Source organism: Fusarium keratoplasticum, chromosome 1, assembly GCF_025433545.1.
Source record: "Fusarium keratoplasticum isolate Fu6.1 chromosome 1, whole genome shotgun sequence".
NCBI classification, from domain to species: Eukaryota; Fungi; Ascomycota; class Sordariomycetes; order Hypocreales; family Nectriaceae; genus Fusarium; species Fusarium keratoplasticum.
The window spans coordinates 5,115,679-5,134,711 of NC_070529.1; the positions used below are offsets into that span (position 1 = coordinate 5,115,679).

The window sequence follows — 19,033 nt, forward strand, 5'->3', positions numbered from 1 at the left end:
GTTACGGTCAAGCCGGTTGAGCCAGAAGTCGAGGGCATATGAATCGGAGCAGAGGAAGGCCGGCGCAGGTTCGGGCACCAATTCTCGGGTCATTCTTCAACCTCATGCTGGTGGTAGGCTCGTTGATTTGCTGGGCCAGACTTATATACATACCTTTCGTTGGTTGCCATGCGTGGTGCGTTGTCCAGCCGCACGATTGGTGCCGGTAAAGAGTAGGCTTTGGCAGGGCTGCCACGGCGATTGGTTCACGATTTTCCCGGTGAAGAAATACACCCTCATTATCATGCTCCTCACCCTTCATGCAGCCCTTTGGCATCCTCTTGTGTCATCCCGCCTCGAGGTTGACAACGTGTCACATCTCGAACATGACCATCTCTAAGCACGTGTGTTGGAGTTTCGGGTACAGTTGCCTGATGATAAAAGACAACGGCCCAAGGATTTGGATTCTTACACCCCTTCCCCTCATTTTGATGCCCGAAGCCCTGTCAGGCTTGATAGAGGCACAACAGTCCCTTGGCATATGCGGTCGCCTTTGCCGGTGATGACGGCTAAATCCAGTCATCTGATATCGGTTTTCATTAGCAATCAAGCTTGGTTATCGCGGACTGACAATTTCCCATTCTATCTATCTAATTCCTTCAGTATAAACGCCATTATGGGTATGCATTCTTTTTGGTAACCAAGATAACTCCAACTCCGGTAACAAAACAAGGCATAGCTCTCTTTTTCATGAAGAAGAATAGAAGAAACGTCAAGCACGGCCCCGCACGGCTCGGAATGTTTCCGATAAAAATGCAACCACACGCGCGAACCAGCGCCGCACCTGCTGCCAGCACAGGTATACGGCTATAGCAATACCCATCAGAACGCAGAACACCACCATGGCCCAATACCAAGGCCAGTCTTCTGAATCGTCCTTGCTTGGCTTCCCAGAGTAGAGTTGGGCCACTGTGCCCGGTATCATCGAGACCTATGATGCTTAGCACATGGCTTGTTCTGCCCAATGAATATATCCCCACTTACAAATGCAGCAATAGCAATCTTGCAAAGCTGCTTTGTTATGACCTGTTGTTCGCCCTCGTGGTCGGTTTGTCTCTGCACTGGGGGTTAGTCTAGATCCTTTCAAGGGGTGTTGAGTGACTCGCCTTTCGCCTCACTTCCTTACAGGCAATGGCCAACTGCCTAAGCTCGGTATCAATGTCACGTAGCTTGTTCCGGTGCTGCTTGATTCTGAGCAGAGAGCGGGAGGCAGCCGCATCATTCTGCAGGCTTTGCCATAGGACGCCTCGAGGCTGTGCATCTGGGCCGAATATGACATCCTCTTCCAAGAAATGGTCAAGCTTTCTAACCAGATTGGAGGTGGAATGGATCACATGGTTGAGAGCTTCGGGGAACTTTTCGATCCAATTCTGCAGTTCCTTGGCTGAAATCTTTTCGAGAGAGCCGTCTTCGGCGTCCGAAGTCTACCAAGGCCAGCAATGTCAGTCAAAGAGTGCAGCAGCTAAAGAGTACACAAGTCGTCTAACAGCCGCAATGGTGTAGCCGAGTTGTGAATGTCGAAGAACTTACATGGAGGGAGAGACTGTTTTTGAACCAGTCCTGGATGTTCCCATGGTGCTCAACGGTCTTGTAGAGGGCGATCGCAAGCGCTGCAAGTGCATATGACCTTGAGGACTTGGTGAGGTTGCCGTCCGCCTTGAGGAGGATGGGATCCGTGTCTCCGTCCAGCACCAGGGTTTCATCTTCCGACGGTAGCCTGGGCTCCTCTTCAAAAAAGTCATCGTCGAAACACCCCACGGTCCAGTAGTGTTCCTTTATTACCGTCACTGTGAAGGAAAACACAGCCTCGTGCAAAATGGGATCGTCATGGAAGGAAGCGCTCTCATCAGCAGACAGACCATGACCTTTCATGTGTAGAAAATCAAGGTCCAGCTGCTTCCGCAATCGCTTCCGGCTGTTGAATATGGTCCGGCAGTCCTGGCGCTTCCGACTACTGATGCCATAGTACGGAATATCGAACGAGATGACGAGACAACCCCCCCACCACTCCTATCGAGGCGATGCTAGGTTAACAGGTGCGCCAAAAAGTGAAGGATAGTCGAATTGTACCTACAGACTCTCTTAATATAAAATTGGGTTCTGGTGTTGGGGTGATATAACCAGCAAAGAGGTCGCGAAAACCCTCTACCTGTGAAGCCGGTGTTGTCTTAATAATTGCAGCCACGCTTGCTCCATTTGGGTTTTTGATGTAGCTGAGGTTGTCAGAAAACCACTACCATACAATGACAGGGAGGTCAGGGCAATGGAACCTACATTCGTCGAGGGGGTCCAGCAACGTCACCTTGGGAACCTTCAGGGAAGCGCTAAGTGCAAGAGTTTAGTTAGGTCTGATGCTTTTGGTTGAGATTGAATGATTCCACGTACCTTCTTCTGCAAAACCAGGTAGAGCTGGCGATTGTTAAGTATGGGCGGATAGTTGGGACGAGGACCGACAAGAGTCTCATCAACCCAGTTTCGGTCGGAAACCCATGCTTCTGGCTCCTGCGCCCCGATCAACTGAGAGACCGCTGGATCGACCGGGATTGTATTATGGAGTGTGAACTCGGCACCAACGCAGAACCCTGCGATGTGTAACACGCGACGCTCCCAGCGGGCCGAACTTATGGAAGGCTGGATGAAGCACGCGATATCATCCTCAAGTTCGACGTCATTTTCTCTCATGGCTTCGAGAAATGGCGTGTTCTCATCCGCAGGAGATATTTTGGTTGTGTTGGCGAGCCGCTTCCTCCATTCGTCGGGATCAGACCAGTCAACCCACTCAAGCGTCCACTGCTCGAACCGCTGGACATAGCCACGAAGAGCATTGAACTTGAGAGGGTTCCGCGCCTTTTGTGGTTGCTGGTTCTCTGTTCGCCGCTCTTCTGCAGTACTTGGCTGCATAGCTCACCCGTGATCCTGGAAACCTATGATGTCGGTGTTAGCAAATAGGCAAGTTGGCCATCACCATCGGCACAACAAACAGTTTAGGCTCACGTAGCAGTAGGAAGAGACCATTGGTGACTTTTATGGCCTGCTCAAGCAGACCGTTTAGGAGACATCCGTTGGTTATCCTACTGTTCACGGTTACGCCGTTCGTACTGGCTCTCCTCCTCGACGTCCAACACCCCAGCCAGGATGTCACCTACAAGGGTAAAAATTAAATAGTAGACGGTTTGATAGACAACGAAAAAGTGCTGACAAAAAAGAGAGCTGACAAAAAAAAAAGGAGGGAGCAAAGAGGCAGAAAATAGGGAAAGGGAGAGAAAAGAGGGGGGAGAAGTGTCAAAGTAGAGGCAAAGAGACCAAGAAAAGGAAAGAAAAAACAGAGAAAATAGATAGGAGAGAAGAGTCTCCCCTAGTTATCGGAGAGGAAATCGGGAGGCCGAGTGTTGAATCGTTGAGTGTCACAATTTGGGCATCTAGGTACACCACAACGTGGACATGGATCTACACTGACTTTCATCCCACCATGTCCACAGTAGCACTCAAGGATGGTCAGCTTAATTATATCTGTTAGATGACCGAGGGACATATAAATAGCTGAGGCAGCTGGACTGTTGAAATTCTGCGTTGTCCCAACTTACACATATCCACACCCATACCACTTTTCTGCGAGGAGGCAACTCATTTATTGGTACTCCAGGGTCTGAGAGAGGCGCAGCTGCGGGCGAACCAGTCGTTGTTAATCATGCGGGCACTGAATGGGCAGCTAGGTTGGAGAAGGAGGCATACCTTGGGCTTGTACTAGGCTGCCGGTGGCAGGCCTCAATAATTCGGGCCCAGCGGTGGGCTCCAGGCCCACCACGACTGGCGAGCCATTGGAATCTCTATCATGATTCGGCGGCATCTTATATAAGGCGATAGTTGCCTACCTATACGTAGTGCTCTTGTTGTGCAAAATTTCCGTACTTCTGATTGGTCCTTCTGCCAAACTGAACATCGATCTCTGATCGGGTAGCCTCAGCGCTTCAGCCTCACTGACTAATCTCAATACTTTAGCCTGATTGGATCATCTCAGTGCTTCAGCCTTCACTGAATAACTCCAGTATTAGGGCACGCCGGCGAACAGTGGGTTTTCGTAAGGATAGCAGGACGGATGGATAGCAGGACGGATAGCAGGACGGATAGTAGGACGGATAGTAGGACGGATAGCAGGACGGATAGCAGGACGGATAGCAGGACGGATAGCAGGACGGATAGCAGGACGGATAGCAGGACGATAGCGGATGGATAGCAGGACGAGTGGTAGAACGGTTGGCAAAGTTTGACATGAGTGACAAAGACCTGGCGCTTTTAACTATTTGACACGACTGGCTCCCTTGTTTCTACTCCGTAGTATCCCTGCCTGGTGTCCAGGGGAACGGCTCGATGGAACGCGGTAAATTTTGCAGGCGACCGAGTGCGCCTCCCGATAGCCCTGCCTCAAAGACCGCGAATGAATGGCTTGGGCAATTACTTGATCGACAAGATGACTTCACCGAGGGAGTTACTCCAATCCATATATTATTCACACCGAGGACAAGTTGTGTCCCAGTCTGTGATCCCCCGGTTTCAAGACTGCAAGACAAGCCTCCTCCCTCGGCGAGAGCCACTACACTACGCTAGCTTAAGATCCCAGTAGATGTAAGGATATTTAATGAAATGAAATAAGTGGGTAGTGCGGAGTGTTTTCATCTTTATTAATATAATTTTTTCTTCATCAACTTCCCGATATGCTCCTAGCTGTTTATGGTATGAAGTAACAGCCGACCAAATCCGCCACGAACGGTGGGTCTTCAATCCCACTGGGCTTAGTGGGCTCTCGAAGGACAATCATCCACCTGAACATACCAGGCACTGCCAGGCAGGGAGGACCTTAGGTCCTTGGAGTCGCTGTGTTTTCACATGGCTCGAGATCTTCTTAATTATATTAAGATTGCATATCTTTCCATAATAAGACATGAGACAAGCCAGATCCCGCCTCAAGAAAACAAATATAACTCAACCCTCCTGCACTCCTGCCATAAGGAAGGGAGCAGATCAGTGGGGTTCCGCCACAACGAGGGACGATACTTCCCAATAACACGCGAAGCTAAATTGCTGGTCTTCGCAGTTCTTGCGTCAGAATTGCATATCTTCGTGAATAGGGCGACCGTGGCGAACGCTCCGAGCCAGAGGGCTTCAGGAAGTTGTTGGGAGGCTACGAGGCCAAGCTTGACGACGACTGGCCTCGGAAACCGAGGGAATGGTGTCCATCACGATCCGGGTTGGACAGGAAGTGGTGAAACGAAAGGTGAGGCTGTGGCACGCTGACCAACAGACTAATTGTTGAGGGGGCTTTTATTAAATTGTTGCTGACGAAAAAAGCAACCATTCTTCCAGCGTGGCAAGATCTTTCGAATGCTTCTTACTCGTCATTTTTCAAGGCCAGTAAGGGGGGGGAAAAGATCCCATTCACTGCGCAGAAAAGATCTCCCGTCATCCTCCATGAAGCTGTCGAAGCCCTAGGGAAGCGTGGGCTGGAGGAAGTGATAGCTGAGGCAGATTCAGGATGTGGCGTAGGTCGATATCTCTCCCGAGTCGTTTGAAAACTTCTTCCGTCTCACAAACGTCACGAGTCAGTGCGTCTGCTGTGGTCTAGATAGCAAGCCATGTGCTCTCTTAGGCTCCACGGGTTCCGAAGCTCCCTTTTGAGGACGTGGTAATACATGTCAAACTGAAGAGCCGTTCGTCACATAGAACCGGTGAGAATACTGTTGTCCCCAAATCACAAAGCAAGGTTACTGGAGCAGCTCTTGAGGATTAGCACTTTTCCCATCGACCTCCAAGTCGAGTTGACCATTCTTCATCGATCCCCACCTGCCACCGTGTCGCTTAGGCCCACGACATATTAAAGTTTCAACAAGGATGACTTTTAATGCCTGTATACATGGGATGGAATGACCAATCGGATGTTACAGAAGAGAGTCTAGCAAGGGTGTCAAGAGCCTCTCGCGATGATATGGTGGTGCGCACCGTAACGTAATAAAACCTGGCACACTCTGGAGCAGCGCTCACTTTACAGCAACAAACCAGAGCGAAAGGATACGGAAGGAAATATACAATATTCCTGTATATATCTATTTCTATGTATGTATCAATAGATAGCCAGAGATCTCTTCTTTATAATAGTGTTTTAAATCCCACTCGAGAGAGAAGTCACCGGATCAAAAGGGTAGGATTGAGCTCCGATGGCTGGGTAGGGATGCCATGCTTCTTGCGATGCAGTGGTACGGTAGATCGGCTCAGCGAACCTCTCCTGGCCGGATCCTTTTCCCTTGAGCCGGTCAGTTTGTCTTTTGCCAGGGTTGGCTCGTTACTCCAGACTGTGGCTCCCGGACCCCTTGATAAAGGGTACCGACATAAACGAATGCTTTCAGGGGTGAGAAAACAAACAAGGTCTGGGAAAAGTAAAGCCTGGAGCCCTGATCTTTTCACGATGGAATTGCCGCGGCAGCTGGCTCTTCGCAGATATTATTCTAGATCTTTGGTCCTGTTTTCCTCACAGATTCTCTCAACACCAAAGTCGGTTCTGGTATGGGCGTGACGTTGCTAGCAAAGAGTTCACGATGCCCTTAACCTGAGACCCTAGCGCTGGTTTAAGGAGCGTGAACCGCTTGACCCACTGCAGACATTCGTCGAGGGGGGCCTACCCTGTCTCCTCGCGAGCTCGAAAACGCTGTCGATCGATCAACTTCTGCAGCGTCACTCCTTGGGAGATTGAGGATTCTTGAGGCGTGACTCGGTTACAAAGCTGCCACACAACAGCGGCCCCTGCCTGGGGGGCCATACAACAGTATTTACAGAGTAGAATAAACACGAATCATGCTTGAAGTATCTTACTGGGCGCAATCGCAATTCACGAGGCTTCAAAGCCAGTCGGATCGGATCAGGTGCATTGACTTCTCTGACGCTATATAGGATGTCATCTGCAGTAAGTCACTGATCGATCTAACAAGTCTCCAAAGAAAAGACTTGCGTTCACGCTTTGTAATTGACGCTTGGTAATTCATGTTTCAATTGAAGCGCCCGCGAAGAAGTGGCTGTTCGGCCAGTGACGGGCTTGTTAGACACTCGCAGAATCGGGCCCAACTTCCGAAGCTCTACTCCATCATCAACTCTCCCTCAGCATATCGAGGCCTCGCTCAATGTCAAAACTCTTCTTCCGCCCTGGATTCATCACTCGAGCACTAACATCGTGTCAGACGCCAACCCGCAATTCTTTTCGTGTAGCACCGAGACTCTTCAGGATGGCTTCGGATGCCCCGCAGGCCACCCCGCAGTGGTGGGAAGCTTTCCCCGAGGCAAAGGCATCGTGCCCTCGAGTTGAAGCGGCTGAAGTTGCAGGTCTCATTGAGAAGAACGCCGCTGCTGGGAAGGGGGCTACGAGGGACTTTTTGCTAGTTGATGTCAGGAGGACCGATTGGGAGGGCGGCACTGTGGCTACGTCTATCAACTTCCCCGCCCATACATTCTACCAGACACGGCCTGTCATCTATCAGCTTTGCAAGCAGGCGGGTATTCGAAGAATCATCTTCTATTGTGGTGAGTACTCTCTATCTAGCCAGTCAAGCCAAACCACCATTGACCATTTAAAGGGAGCTGTGGCAGCAGAGGCCCGCGATGTGCTGGCTGGATGCAGGACTACCTCGATGAAGTTGGCGAGACCGACATCAAGGCCGAGATCCTCATTGGAGGCATCAAGGGCTGGCAAAAGACGTACGGCGGCAAGCTCATGGACTATTACGACGAAAAGGTCTGGACCAAATAGGATCCAGTCGCAGATGTCAAGTCCTCTTTCTCGATGTCTAGCAAGATGTGGCCTGACCTCCCAAAACGAAATCGTCCAAGATGGGGGACTTTGATCTTCATTTTTCGACCTCAAACGCCAAAAATAAGCATGACAATAATTCCCATGGTGTCTCTCTCTCCACATGTCTCTGCCGTGCGTGAGTGATGATTATCTGCCTTGTCGCTCGTCGCCGCCGATTCGTTCCAGTGCCTCGAGCATCACCACCGAGTTACCACGGATGACCTATCACATTGATTAGCATCAATAGCCTGTAGAATGAACGGAGGGAGAGGAAACATACAACCATGCCGAGTCTGACCTTCTCTCCACCGTCCTTCTCTTCCACCGCCTCGTCCATGACAATGTTCAGGAAGACCTATTCCAGTTAGCCAAGAGCTTTCGCAGGTATCGTAGATGCGCTTACATCGTAGCCACGGAGGACACCGATGACCTTGCGGCTGCCGTTCAACTGCACAAACAGTCGCTTGTCGAGGTACTGCGCAGAAAAGTTAGCCAAGATCAGGTCGCAAGGCAACTGAAGCACCAAGCAAGCGTCAAAGAGCAGCTTGACGCTATACAGCAGCGCAGAACATGTACAACGCACCTTCTTCAGCTCAGGCTGTGCGGGCGCCATCTTGAGCAGTCAAGGTTGTTTTTAACTTGTTGATGCTGGTCTAGATGCGACGCGATCGCGGCTGGGAGAGCTCCTCCATTTCGCAGTTGGCGGGAAAAGCTGAGTCACGTGCCGCCCGATAAGATTCTAAAATGCACGTCACTCTACCTCTGGCCCACCTCAAAGCGCGTCGCAAACCTACAAAACTTCAAAAATCAACTTGCGCCAAACGGTCGCAATCATGAGTTCCTTTGCCGGAAAACGCAAGGCCAAGGTCATCAAGGTCGCCGACGAGGACGACACGGCTGATAGCGTGTCCGCTCCTAGCGGCGACACAGGCTCCAGCGATGGTGAGTACCCCAAGCTGCTTTCAATGCGCGACTCTTGCTGATGAGAACCAAGGCTGACCCTTGCGACTACAGAACCTTCCAAGCCACTATTTGGCGCAAAAGCCGGCCGAAAACCATTCAGACAATCGGGGTTGAGGAAGAGCTTCAATCCAGCTGAAGCCGATGGCCTTCGAGACGAGAACAATGACGAGGATGATGGCCCGGTGGTGGTCCGACCAGCCATTAGCCGTTCAGGTTCGCTGAAGCAGAAAAAGAAGCCAAAGAAAGCTTCGCGACTATCATTCGGCGGAGACGATGGAGCTGCGGGCGACGAGGACGCCGCCGAGGTGTTCACGCCTAAGAAGGGACCCTTGGGGCGCGCACTTGAGAATAGTGCCATCAAGAGGGGCCTAGGTACCAAGGGACTACCTATGCGAACACTTGGAGACGATGACGATCGGCCAAAGTACAGCAAGGAATACCTCGACGAACTACAGTCATCCACCCCGAACACACCCCATAACGTATCGACACTACCGCCCGACGACACCGACATGATGGATCTTGATGCCTCCGAGCTCGAGGGCGCTGTGATCGTCGACTCTTCAGACTTTAACCAACCCCAAGCGACCACGATCCTATCTGAGGCTGAAATCCGGGAGAAGAAGGAACGAAGGGCACGTTTGGCAAAGGAAAAGGACTTTTTATCTGTTGAAGATGATGAGGATCCGTTTGGGAAGAAGAAAAAGGACGACACTCGCTTAATAGCAGAGGATGAAGACCTGGGCGAGGGCTTCGACAACTACGTTGAAGATGGGGGTCTGTCTCTGGGCAAGCGAGCTGAAAAGGAAAGACGGAAACATGACCGACAGAAGATGGCTGAGCTCATCAACGCAGCCGAAGGACACACTTCCGACTCATCGTCTGATAGCGATGCAGAACGTCGGATCGCGTATGAAGCTGCTCAGACACGTGCAGGGATGGACGGTCTAAAGAAGCCCCGGAAGGACCCTGCCCAGGAGATCCTCCAAGTACCGCCCAAGATTGCGCCTCTTCCAAGCCTGACAGAGTGTCTTGCTCGTTTACAGACTACGCTCAAGGGCATGGAAGAGGATATGAAGGGTAAACAGACACGAGTGGAAAAACTCAAGAGAGAAAGAGAAGAAATTGTGAAAAGAGAAGGAGAGGTCCAGGCGTTACTAGACGATACAGGTCGGAAATACCAGGAGGCGATGGGGCAAGGAAAGGTGGCTGACGCTCCGGCGAATGCACCACCGGAGTTGGCGGGAGCGAGGGGCCTAGAAACTCTAGGGACACCATCACGGAAGCCCGAAGAAGAGGAGGGTTGATGGATGGCCCTGAAGGATGAACCTTGCATTACTTCCTCGCCTCAAGAGCACGTCCCTTGTGGGCTGCTTGGTGTAGCAAAGCCTGGGTGCTGAGTATACTATACAAGACGAATGGTGGAGAACCAGCTCGGAGATCCAGGGCCTTTACAGTTTCTGGTCAATTCTCGAGTCCCTATTGAGAAAAGGGGCCTCTTGAGGGTGGATCTATTCACAGAGGCATGGCTAGACAAGCACCAAGTTCCATTGCGATGGCCCAAGCGGTTTGGGTTAGTATCCAGACCCAAGCCGGCGACCTCAAAGCCCCAACATCGAGCAGAAACGTAGCCGGACTTAGCTGGCGCTACTGGTGGCTGGCTGCTTTACGACGATATTGTTTCATTGCCCTTCCAAGAGGGTTACCAGGGATAAGCACAGTTGTCTCAAGGCAAATAATACCCAATACATTTCTTCCTGGCGCAGACCCTATTATGATCCATTGTGACAATGTCAAACAACTATGTACAACGAAGGCATCTACATCACTTCTTTTCCTCGATATCTTGATCATTTCGTCGAGAGATCCTGACCCAAAAGTCAGACGCAAAGAGGAAAACTGAAGCCTGAATATTGATGGGCTTTTCAGGATTCATGAGGGCAAAATTGTATCGTTTGATCAACTGGGGCAGGTCAACACGTCTCTCACCAAAAAGCGGACGTATCTCATACCTCGAAGACAGCCTTATGGATCTCCATCAGGGCTATGGGCTTTCCAAGACACACATACTTGCCGTGGCCAAAGTGCGTGTCCCAGGCCGCCGTCATCCTCTTCAACTCGCTCTCATCGGCAATTAGCCATCGTTCAGGGCGAAACATGTCGGCGTCCTCGCCCCATACGAGCCGAGATCGCCCTACAGCATGAAAGCCCTGTCCAACCTGGGTGCCGCCTGGAACAAAGTAGCCGTTGATGGTGTCACCTTCAGGAGGCACTTGTTTGAAACCCAAACCAGCGAGCGGGGGCCACATGCGGAGACCTTCGCGCACGACGGCTTGGAGGTACGGTAGTATCTGGATCTGGGCCCAGGAAATGGGCGTGCTCGCTGAGGGTGCGTGTTGGTGGATTTCGGCGAGGAGTGAGGCGTGGGCTGGGGGGTTGGTAATAATTGAGAGAATGATCATACGCAGAGCGTGAGCGGACGAGTTGGAACCAGCGATGCTATCTGTGTGAGTTTTCTTTGAAGTTGTTAATATGGTTACACACGTACATGGATATAAAAACTTGTTGGATGAGCTCTTCCTCATTCATGCCATTGTTGATGTGAGCTTGCATCATGTCCTTTGCCGGCGCAGCACCTTCAGCCAGCCGTCCCCGGACAAATTGTGTAGCAAATCTTGAAGATAGCCGTCAGAGCAAATTAAAGACCCAATTGCATTTGCAACTTACCCCATCAAACGTCCAAAACCTACTTGGTCTCCCTCCCGCGGCAGTAACAGCTTCAGGGGCCATCGATGAACGATCTTTGTCAACCAGGGATAGACAGAGACAATGTCCATAGCTGACAAAGAGCTGGCGTTGATCTCGTTGTAGTGGTAGAGATCCTCGTCTTGGGTGAGGTATCCAAACGGTTCTCCAAATGAGACGTCACCGATGGCATCAAGGGCAAAGAACTGTGTCTTTTCGGCCAAGTCGACAGGCCGCGTCTCACCAGGCGCTGAGGTGTACTTGCGGTCGAGGAGGGCTATGAAGTTGAGGAGTTGACGATCAAGGCCTGCCTCAAAACCAAAGCCTTCATTTTCCTTGCCAGAATACTAGAGGTTATTAGAGCTATCCTCAATATGATGCTGTTGACGTACTCCCGGTGTCATCTTGGCCTTCATGGCCTTATGCTTCACTTCATTCCTCTCGGAGACAACATTGTCAACGTCGGGGACTATCCTGCCGCTCATGTAAAAGTCGCCTTTGGTATAGGTGCTGCGCACTGCTGACATGTTGCGAAGCACATCGGGGTCTGTTGACAGCAGTTCATTTGGACCGATGCGAACAAGAGGGCCTGGGAATTGTCAGTATTTAGTATCATGAGTTATCGTGAGTATGAGATGGGATGTATACCGAACTGGTCAGCAGCCTGCTTGAGGTGCTCATGATAGCGACCGCTGAGAGCTCCGCTGAGTTGCCACCATGTTGACCAACCTGCGCCTCTAGGACCTGGGATATGGCGCAGACGATGCCATCGTCGAAACTGACGAGTACCAAGACCAGCAATCACCACTGAGACGGCCACGAGACAAAGTCTCGTCAATGAAAGGTCCGCCAACAGCCCCATGGTCAAACGCCCAGAGACATCAAAGCCAAAGCATGTTTCATCTTGGAGAAACAGAATTGGGTTTTGTCTCGGGAGAGAAAACACATGCTTGTGGTGAGTGGGGGTTCAATGTGACGACAGGCGGGTATCGACAACACCAACAGACCGGGGGGCTTGACCAGCCGTCCCCGGGCGGGTCATGAGCTTTTGCTGAAGAGAAAGGAGGGGCGTTGAATGGACCGGCTGTCCGGTTGTGGGGATCCGAGTTTATTCTCTTTGCATTCGGCGATTTCCCCGCGTCCCTAGGCTAAATGGAGTCCTGGGTGTCCAAATGAGACGACCACGATGATAAGCCTTGGAGCAGTTGGACCAGATGAACATTTGCCTATTTTAGAAGATTTGTCTTGCTATAAGTCTTGAAGATGGAAGATTGATTCTTCAGTCAGTTTCTTTCACTGTGATCACAGAATATGTACCAAGTGGTGAATGGCGCAGTCTGGACTCTGGCTAATGCAGATCCTCCCACCCGTTCACAGACACGCAGGAGGCGGCTGACGGAACCTCCAGCATGGTCATGGGAGAACTAGTGGCGCTTCACTTTGGCTGGAGCCTTGTTTTTGTGGTTTTGGAAATTGGCATTGACTTTAAGGAATTGGTTGCTATAGTAAATCTTTGCTGTCGTTCCCTCTACCATTTGGTCGTGTAGTCACGGTAGCACACGAGCAGTATAGTTGAGATGAAAGGCCAAACACACATTCTTGTTTATTCATAATTGATCCAGTCATGATCCATTCATTATCAGACATAGCATGCTATATGCTTCTCTATCGTCAAACACCGCTATGAGTCCTTCTTGCTCTGAGTACCGCCATACAGCAGCCCCGTGGTGACGTTGCCAAACATCCACGCCAACCAGTCAATACCCAAGTTCACTCGCCCGTACCACGGTGCCTCGCCCGTCACCTTGGGCATTCTGTCTGCCGCCTTGGTGAAGTAGTTGCTCGTCGCACTGACGAGTAGATTCTTCGGCTTGCCTTCTCGGTCCTCCATCACCGGCATCACGCTCGTCGAACCCGTCTTCTCCATCTGCTTGATGACTCGGGTCACGATCTTCGCCATTAGGTCTGCGCCGGGAGTCCAGGATGTTGTCACGTAGCCCATCACGAACGCCATGTTGGGAAGAGACTCGATCATGCAGCCCCTCCATGCGTACTGTGACCCGGGGTTGATGGGCTGGCCGTCCACAAGGGGCTTCACGCCGCTAAAAAGTTGAAAGTAGAGTCCCGTCGCAGTGATGATGATGTCGGCTTCCAGCTTCTGACCAGACTTGAGCAGAATCCCGTCCTTGGTCACCGTCTCGATGACATCCGTCACGACCTGGCAGTTATCCCTGTGGAAAGCCTTGAAAAAGTCTCCCTCCGGGCACATGCAGAGCCGTTGCTGGAAGGGATCATAGCTGGGATTGAAGTGGACATCAACGTCGACACTCTTGGGCAGAGCCTCCCTCATCGAGTCCATGACGACCTTCCGGGCCTTGTCTGGGAAGTTGAGCATCACCTGGGTGATGAAGAGCTCCCAAACCACATCTTTCCAGTAGATGAACCAATACGCCAGCACTGAAGGGAAGTAACGTCGCAAGAAGTCGTCGACGCCCGAGGTGGTGTGCCGAGACACGACAAAGGACGGGCTGCGCTGGAGCATGGTGACCATGCTCGCCTTCTCAGCGAGCGAAGGGACGACGGTGATAGCAGTTGCCCCTGACCCAATCACCACGACACGCTTGTTGGAATAGTCGAGATCCTCAGGCCACCATTGCGGGTGTACGACCTGTCCACCAAAGTCCTCGATGCCAGGAATGGTAGCCTCCATTGCCTTGTCGTACGAGTAGTATCCCACGCAGCTGATAACGAAGTTGGCAGCAAACACCTTGCGCTCGCCTTCAACATCAACCTCGACCCTCCACTGCTGCTCATCTGTCCTCCACTCACACCCCACCATCTTGTGGCGGAAGCGGATCTTGTCTCTCAGGCCAGCAGCATCGACAGCCTCCTCCAGATATTCAACAATCTCGCCAGCCTGAGCCATCTTGTGCCTATGCCTCCATTGATGCCACGAGAAGCCGAACGAGGTCATGAACGAGTCGGATCGGAAACCGGGGTAGCGGAAGAAGCGCCATGTGCCGCCGACGGCCTCCTGAGCCTCGAGGATGGTGAAGGAGCGGTGGGGGAGCTGCTGGCGGAGGACGCGGCCGGTGTTGATGCCCGAGAGTCCGGCGCCCAGGATGAGAATGTCGTGGTGCTCAATTGGGTCGGCCATGGCGGGTGGTGAAGCTGGTTTGACGGTTGGTGAAAAGACGTTGAGGCTCCAATTTTGGTGTTGGGGATGGACCCTGGATTTTCAGCTGCTACTTTTTCTGGTCCCTGAGCGGACCCACATTTCCTTATCAGGCCATAATCCTCAGGCATGCTTTCGATATATTCTTGTGTTAGTGACTTGAGACGAAATGTAACTTGCCTATCGGTAATCTAGTATATCAATTGACATGTTAAGTTCTGTTAATGTTGAAGCTTGCTTCGATTCAACGGCGTTCAGACAAACCCAGAGACTTTCACATGCTTCACCCCCTGGTTGTAACTCTTCTAGAGACAAGGGTTAGCGAGGACAGAAATCTTGGCAAGGCGACTCATCAACAAACTTCGATAGTCTTGGAAACTTGGAAAACGAAAGAATCAAAGCCTAGAGGTATACATTAGCATTGGATTCTATCACAACCTCGAAGTTGACCCGATCGAGATTGACTTTCACGGGCCGATCCGGCCCCTAAACCTGTCATTGGTGGGCCCCAGCTCGTGGTGAGGGTGTCGTCGATCTTACTCCACTTGGAGATGGATTAAAGATCTGACAAGCCTAGTAAACAGGCAGGTTCAGCCAAGGGGTATAACATGCTTACTTACTCTTGGATTGCCATGGGTTCAATCTTTTTACCACTAGGTGAGACCTTGTACAAATTGAGAGCAGCCGGTAAACTAAAGAATCTCGATTGCTCATGGATGCAGGTACCTGGGCCCCTTGCAAACGCAAAGGTTTGTTTACAGCTCACAAAGCGACAAAGGTAATCAACAGTAAGCAATTATAGTACACAGACAAAGGTAGTATTTCAACTTGTATGAATGCGAATTGAAAAAAAACAGACCTAGAAATAAACACTGCATCCCTTGCTTCACCCTCATTGTGTGAAGCTCTAAGAGAGGGCCGTCCTAAACTGAAACATACCCGAGTTCGAGTTCATGGAAGAAAGTGATGAGGTCTTGGGCCATGTTTATCTCCTTGATCAGCCCTGAGCATTCGTCAAGAATGATGAAATCGATTCCCTTAAAGCTGGCATTGGAGCCTGGCTTCAGAGGCCTACAAGTGATAGCTGGTCAGCAACAGATCAACACAAGGCAGCAGTTGCCAAAGTCCTTACGTCTTGATCCTCATATTTTCGCCAGTCGTCCCGTTCATCTTCTATTGAATTGAAATCTTGTTCTGGTCGCTGATGAACTGGAGCAGCTCAAAGGTATACTCCTTCCAGCCCTCCCTGCACCGCTTCACGTAGGCTACCATTCCATCTTTGCCCTCTATTTTCAAGGGCTCGCTGCCTTTCCCCGTAGACATACGATCGGACACGAGGACCACATTGGGATCGAATGTCTTGTTGGCGAGGGAGTAGTCGCCATGCCAGACGCCGAAGAAGTTCTCGATGATATGCTTTGAGTGCTCCTGGCCGAGCACCTCAGTGCAACAGGATGATTCAGGAGCAGCAGTTGCTGACATGGTAGATGTCATAAAAGCAAAAGATGTGAGGAAGATTGAAAGTTTCATCTTGATCAAACAGATGTCTTGCGGCTAGTATAGGTGGCGAAACGGTACCTTATTGACCGAGGTAATTGATTCCACGCACATTCCGAGCGCTTCATCTTAACCACCCATCTCCTATACAAAAGTTCTTCCTTCACAGCTCCTTCGCAAGATCGCCATCACATCACTCCCTAGTTAGAAAAAATCGAAGTCGACGTGAATGAGTTCCCGATCACCTCGCAATCACACGAAACCCCTTGATCGACCCAGTGGGCCGTTTGTACGACAGGGAGCCTTGCCTCCCTGCCTCCTCGGCCGGGCCAGGCGAGTAACCACCTAAACTGGGTCCAGTATTTGGCAGGGTCATGGGCCCATGCCAGACAGTGTTGGCGATCCTGCACCTGCTATACCCCTTTTGGTCGTTTAGACGCTCGATGTCTTGATCCCCTTTGAATTTGGTCGAACCCGAGTACCGGCTTGGCTTGATAGGAAGATGATCATGGGCTGTTGGGAGATGGGGAGGGTGAGCTGTTCGTCTAGAGTCTATGCAGGTAGGAAAGGTAAGCATAGATTCAGAGTTTACCAACGTTGCCAACGTTCTCCTCGGTTCTATCTGTTGTTAGGTTGCACAAGTGCCTCCCGAGCATGCAGTCAACAGCCAGGCTGAAAGTTAATATGCTATAGGGTTGTATACCTTCAAGTCTAGCTCGTATATCAAACAACCCAGTACACATCTCGAAAGTCCCGCAACGTTGAAACGTGATGCTATTCCCGATGCTATTCAGAGATGGTCTTATCACCCCAGCCTCAACTCAAGTTATCACATCGGCCAACCCTTGAGGCAACTCATTTGCGAAATCATAAACCTCGGTGATGATACCCATTTGCAAAACTGTTTGAAGCACTCAATCATCATAGGTCTCCCGATGACGACATGCAATCCCACTCAAGTCAGCCTGCGAGGCTTAGAGGCTATATATGGGCTTCACGCCGTGACCATGAATCCTTTGCCGTGAAACCTTTGCTCCAACCTTCCAGACTCTTCCTATATAGTCTAAACCTCCGACGGAAAGTGCAGAAAGAGAAATTGACTGCCGGTCGCTGTCACATGTCAGCACTCTAGAATGCCGCCTCGTGGGCTGACAGGGACTCCTTAATATCACGATGGGAATCCTGCTGATAGAGCAGCATTAGCCACGCGAGACGGGAATAGGATTTCAAGGTTGTTGGTAAACAAAAGTCCTTTTTGTGCAGCGGACAAGGGGTGCCCGGAGCCTCGGGGGAACTGTCTCTTGAGGAGGCTGCATTTCGGGCTCAGAGCCGATGAACCGCACCGCCCAAGTCCGGAGGCGAGAGAGACTGGGCGTCTATCTTGCCCCATAGGGGTTTGCAGTTTGACGCCGGCACCCCTGAGGGGCGGGATGTACAGATGAACGGCATGTGTTGTCAAAGGTGAGTGGAGAGGGTGTCTTTGGTTGTTTCGAGTGTATTCTGTGAGACTCCATGTCTTTTCTGCACCATGGTCTTCCGGGCGATGCACGATAGGCTGACAGTAACATCTGGTAGTTAGCGTTCTTAGTTTCTGCGTGGTGCTGTCATTGGTACTCAGCAAGATTCAAGGAGGCATTTCATACACACCTACGTCTTGTTATCCTAGCCATGCTGTTGAAGCTTTAACCATATCTCAGCCCGTTACCTGGGCACTGGAAATTCGGAAAGGCCCCATACTGCAACTGACAGGGGTGGTATGTATGGATTCAGCCATGATTCCGCCTCTGGTCGCTATATCCGCGTATATCCTGATGTCAGGTCAGGGTGCTGTACCCGATCACCAACTTTGGAGCAGATGTGCCAGGGCTGTGGATCAGTTGCGTCCATGTCAAGGCCAGTCGATTGGCCAGGTCAAGACAGGGAGAATTGAATCAATGGCCATTTGTCGTTTGTTCGGTATGTTTCCAACACGCCCCTTGCAACTGTGGGTTAGCGAATCATGGAGACACGGAACTGGGCGGATTCCTGAGTCGACAGAGACAACATGAAGTGATGGAAATACTTTTGACAGTCGAGCTAGCGCCGGAGGTTGCTCCTTTACAAGTAAACGGCCGTCCGCTCCACAAGATACGTGGGAAGAACTTTTGGTACGGCAAGGTTGGGATTGGGCAGAGTGCGAATTCCCATCTCGTCATGGCAGACGGCCGAGAATAGCGGAAAGGGTCCGTATGTAGGCGTGGTGGATAGAATGCGTACCTACTTTGCATTAGTTAGTGTAATGTACAGATTAGGCAGTGGATAGGGATGTATAAGGCTGGCCAGGGTGCGTGGCCGTGCCCAGCCCTACCGGTAGTAAAGCAGACTCGCACTCGGATTCATCGACCGTAACTGCAGCCGATATATCTCGGGGGAGTGTGACTGCTTATCCTGGGGCACTCCATGTCCTGATTCTGACCTGGGATCTACAGTTACGGGTCGCTTAGTTTGGGTATACGTCCGATCGCGGCATCATCGAGTTCCCCACAAGGCAGGGGCATTGGATGGGCGATTTCCTTTAGCAATTTCCATCAGCACAGCACAGGACAACAGGGCAGGAGCACCTGGCAGGGAAGGCAGGGCTGAGTGGCGGAGCAAGCACAAGCACCAGCACAAGCAAGCACCAGCAGCAAGGCTCCGCCTTCTCATGCCCGCCTTTTCAATGATGCATCAGACTCAACAAGCGCCCTTCCTTGGATCTACCCATCAATCGCGTCTAATCGCCCCTTTCCAGCCCAGTCAGGTTC

The 19,033-nt window shown here is 51.2% G+C and overlaps 5 protein-coding genes and 1 pseudogene across 6 annotated transcripts, besides 1 other annotated feature; 2 read left to right on the plus strand and 4 right to left on the minus strand.

Annotated features, from left to right (window-relative positions):
- Nucleotides 1–751: 751 nt before the first annotated feature.
- On the minus strand, nt 752–2,940 carry NCS57_00151500 (uncharacterized protein; the record flags this gene model as incomplete). Its single annotated transcript, XM_053051578.1, has 7 exons — nt 752–970; nt 1,024–1,095; nt 1,146–1,463; nt 1,570–2,049; nt 2,114–2,252; nt 2,314–2,363; nt 2,425–2,940. 7 exons carry the CDS (start codon nt 2,938–2,940, stop codon nt 752–754), a joined length of 1,794 nt encoding a protein of 597 aa, XP_052920093.1.
- A 4,225-nt stretch (nt 2,941–7,165) lies between these two features.
- Nucleotides 7,166–7,828, plus strand: NCS57_00151600 (annotated as a pseudogene). The gene is made up of 3 exons: nt 7,166–7,207; nt 7,263–7,602; nt 7,656–7,828.
- Nucleotides 7,166–7,828: a sequence feature.
- Nucleotides 7,829–8,017: 189 nt separating this feature from the next.
- NCS57_00151700 (Small nuclear ribonucleoprotein G) lies at nt 8,018–8,483 on the minus strand (the record flags this gene model as incomplete). Its single annotated transcript, XM_053051579.1, has 4 exons — nt 8,018–8,092; nt 8,151–8,225; nt 8,274–8,345; nt 8,454–8,483. The coding sequence occupies 4 exons, from the start codon at nt 8,481–8,483 to the stop codon at nt 8,018–8,020; spliced, it is 252 nt and encodes an 83-aa protein (XP_052920094.1).
- A 181-nt stretch (nt 8,484–8,664) lies between these two features.
- On the plus strand, nt 8,665–10,140 carry NCS57_00151800 (uncharacterized protein; the record flags this gene model as incomplete). Its single annotated transcript, XM_053051580.1, has 2 exons — nt 8,665–8,812; nt 8,885–10,140. Exons 1-2 carry the CDS (start codon nt 8,704–8,706, stop codon nt 10,138–10,140), a joined length of 1,365 nt encoding a protein of 454 aa, XP_052920095.1. The 5' UTR covers nt 8,665–8,703.
- Nucleotides 10,141–10,658: 518 nt separating this feature from the next.
- Nucleotides 10,659–12,440, minus strand: NCS57_00151900 (uncharacterized protein; the record flags this gene model as incomplete). Its single annotated transcript, XM_053051581.1, has 6 exons — nt 10,659–10,796; nt 10,846–11,332; nt 11,382–11,507; nt 11,561–11,925; nt 11,971–12,167; nt 12,227–12,440. The coding sequence occupies 6 exons, from the start codon at nt 12,438–12,440 to the stop codon at nt 10,659–10,661; spliced, it is 1,527 nt and encodes a 508-aa protein (XP_052920096.1).
- An 819-nt stretch (nt 12,441–13,259) lies between these two features.
- NCS57_00152000 (uncharacterized protein) lies at nt 13,260–14,735 on the minus strand (the record flags this gene model as incomplete). The annotated part of the gene is made up of 1 exon (XM_053051582.1): nt 13,260–14,735. One exon carries the CDS (start codon nt 14,733–14,735, stop codon nt 13,260–13,262), a length of 1,476 nt encoding a protein of 491 aa, XP_052920097.1.
- Nucleotides 14,736–19,033: the final 4,298 nt, after the last annotated feature.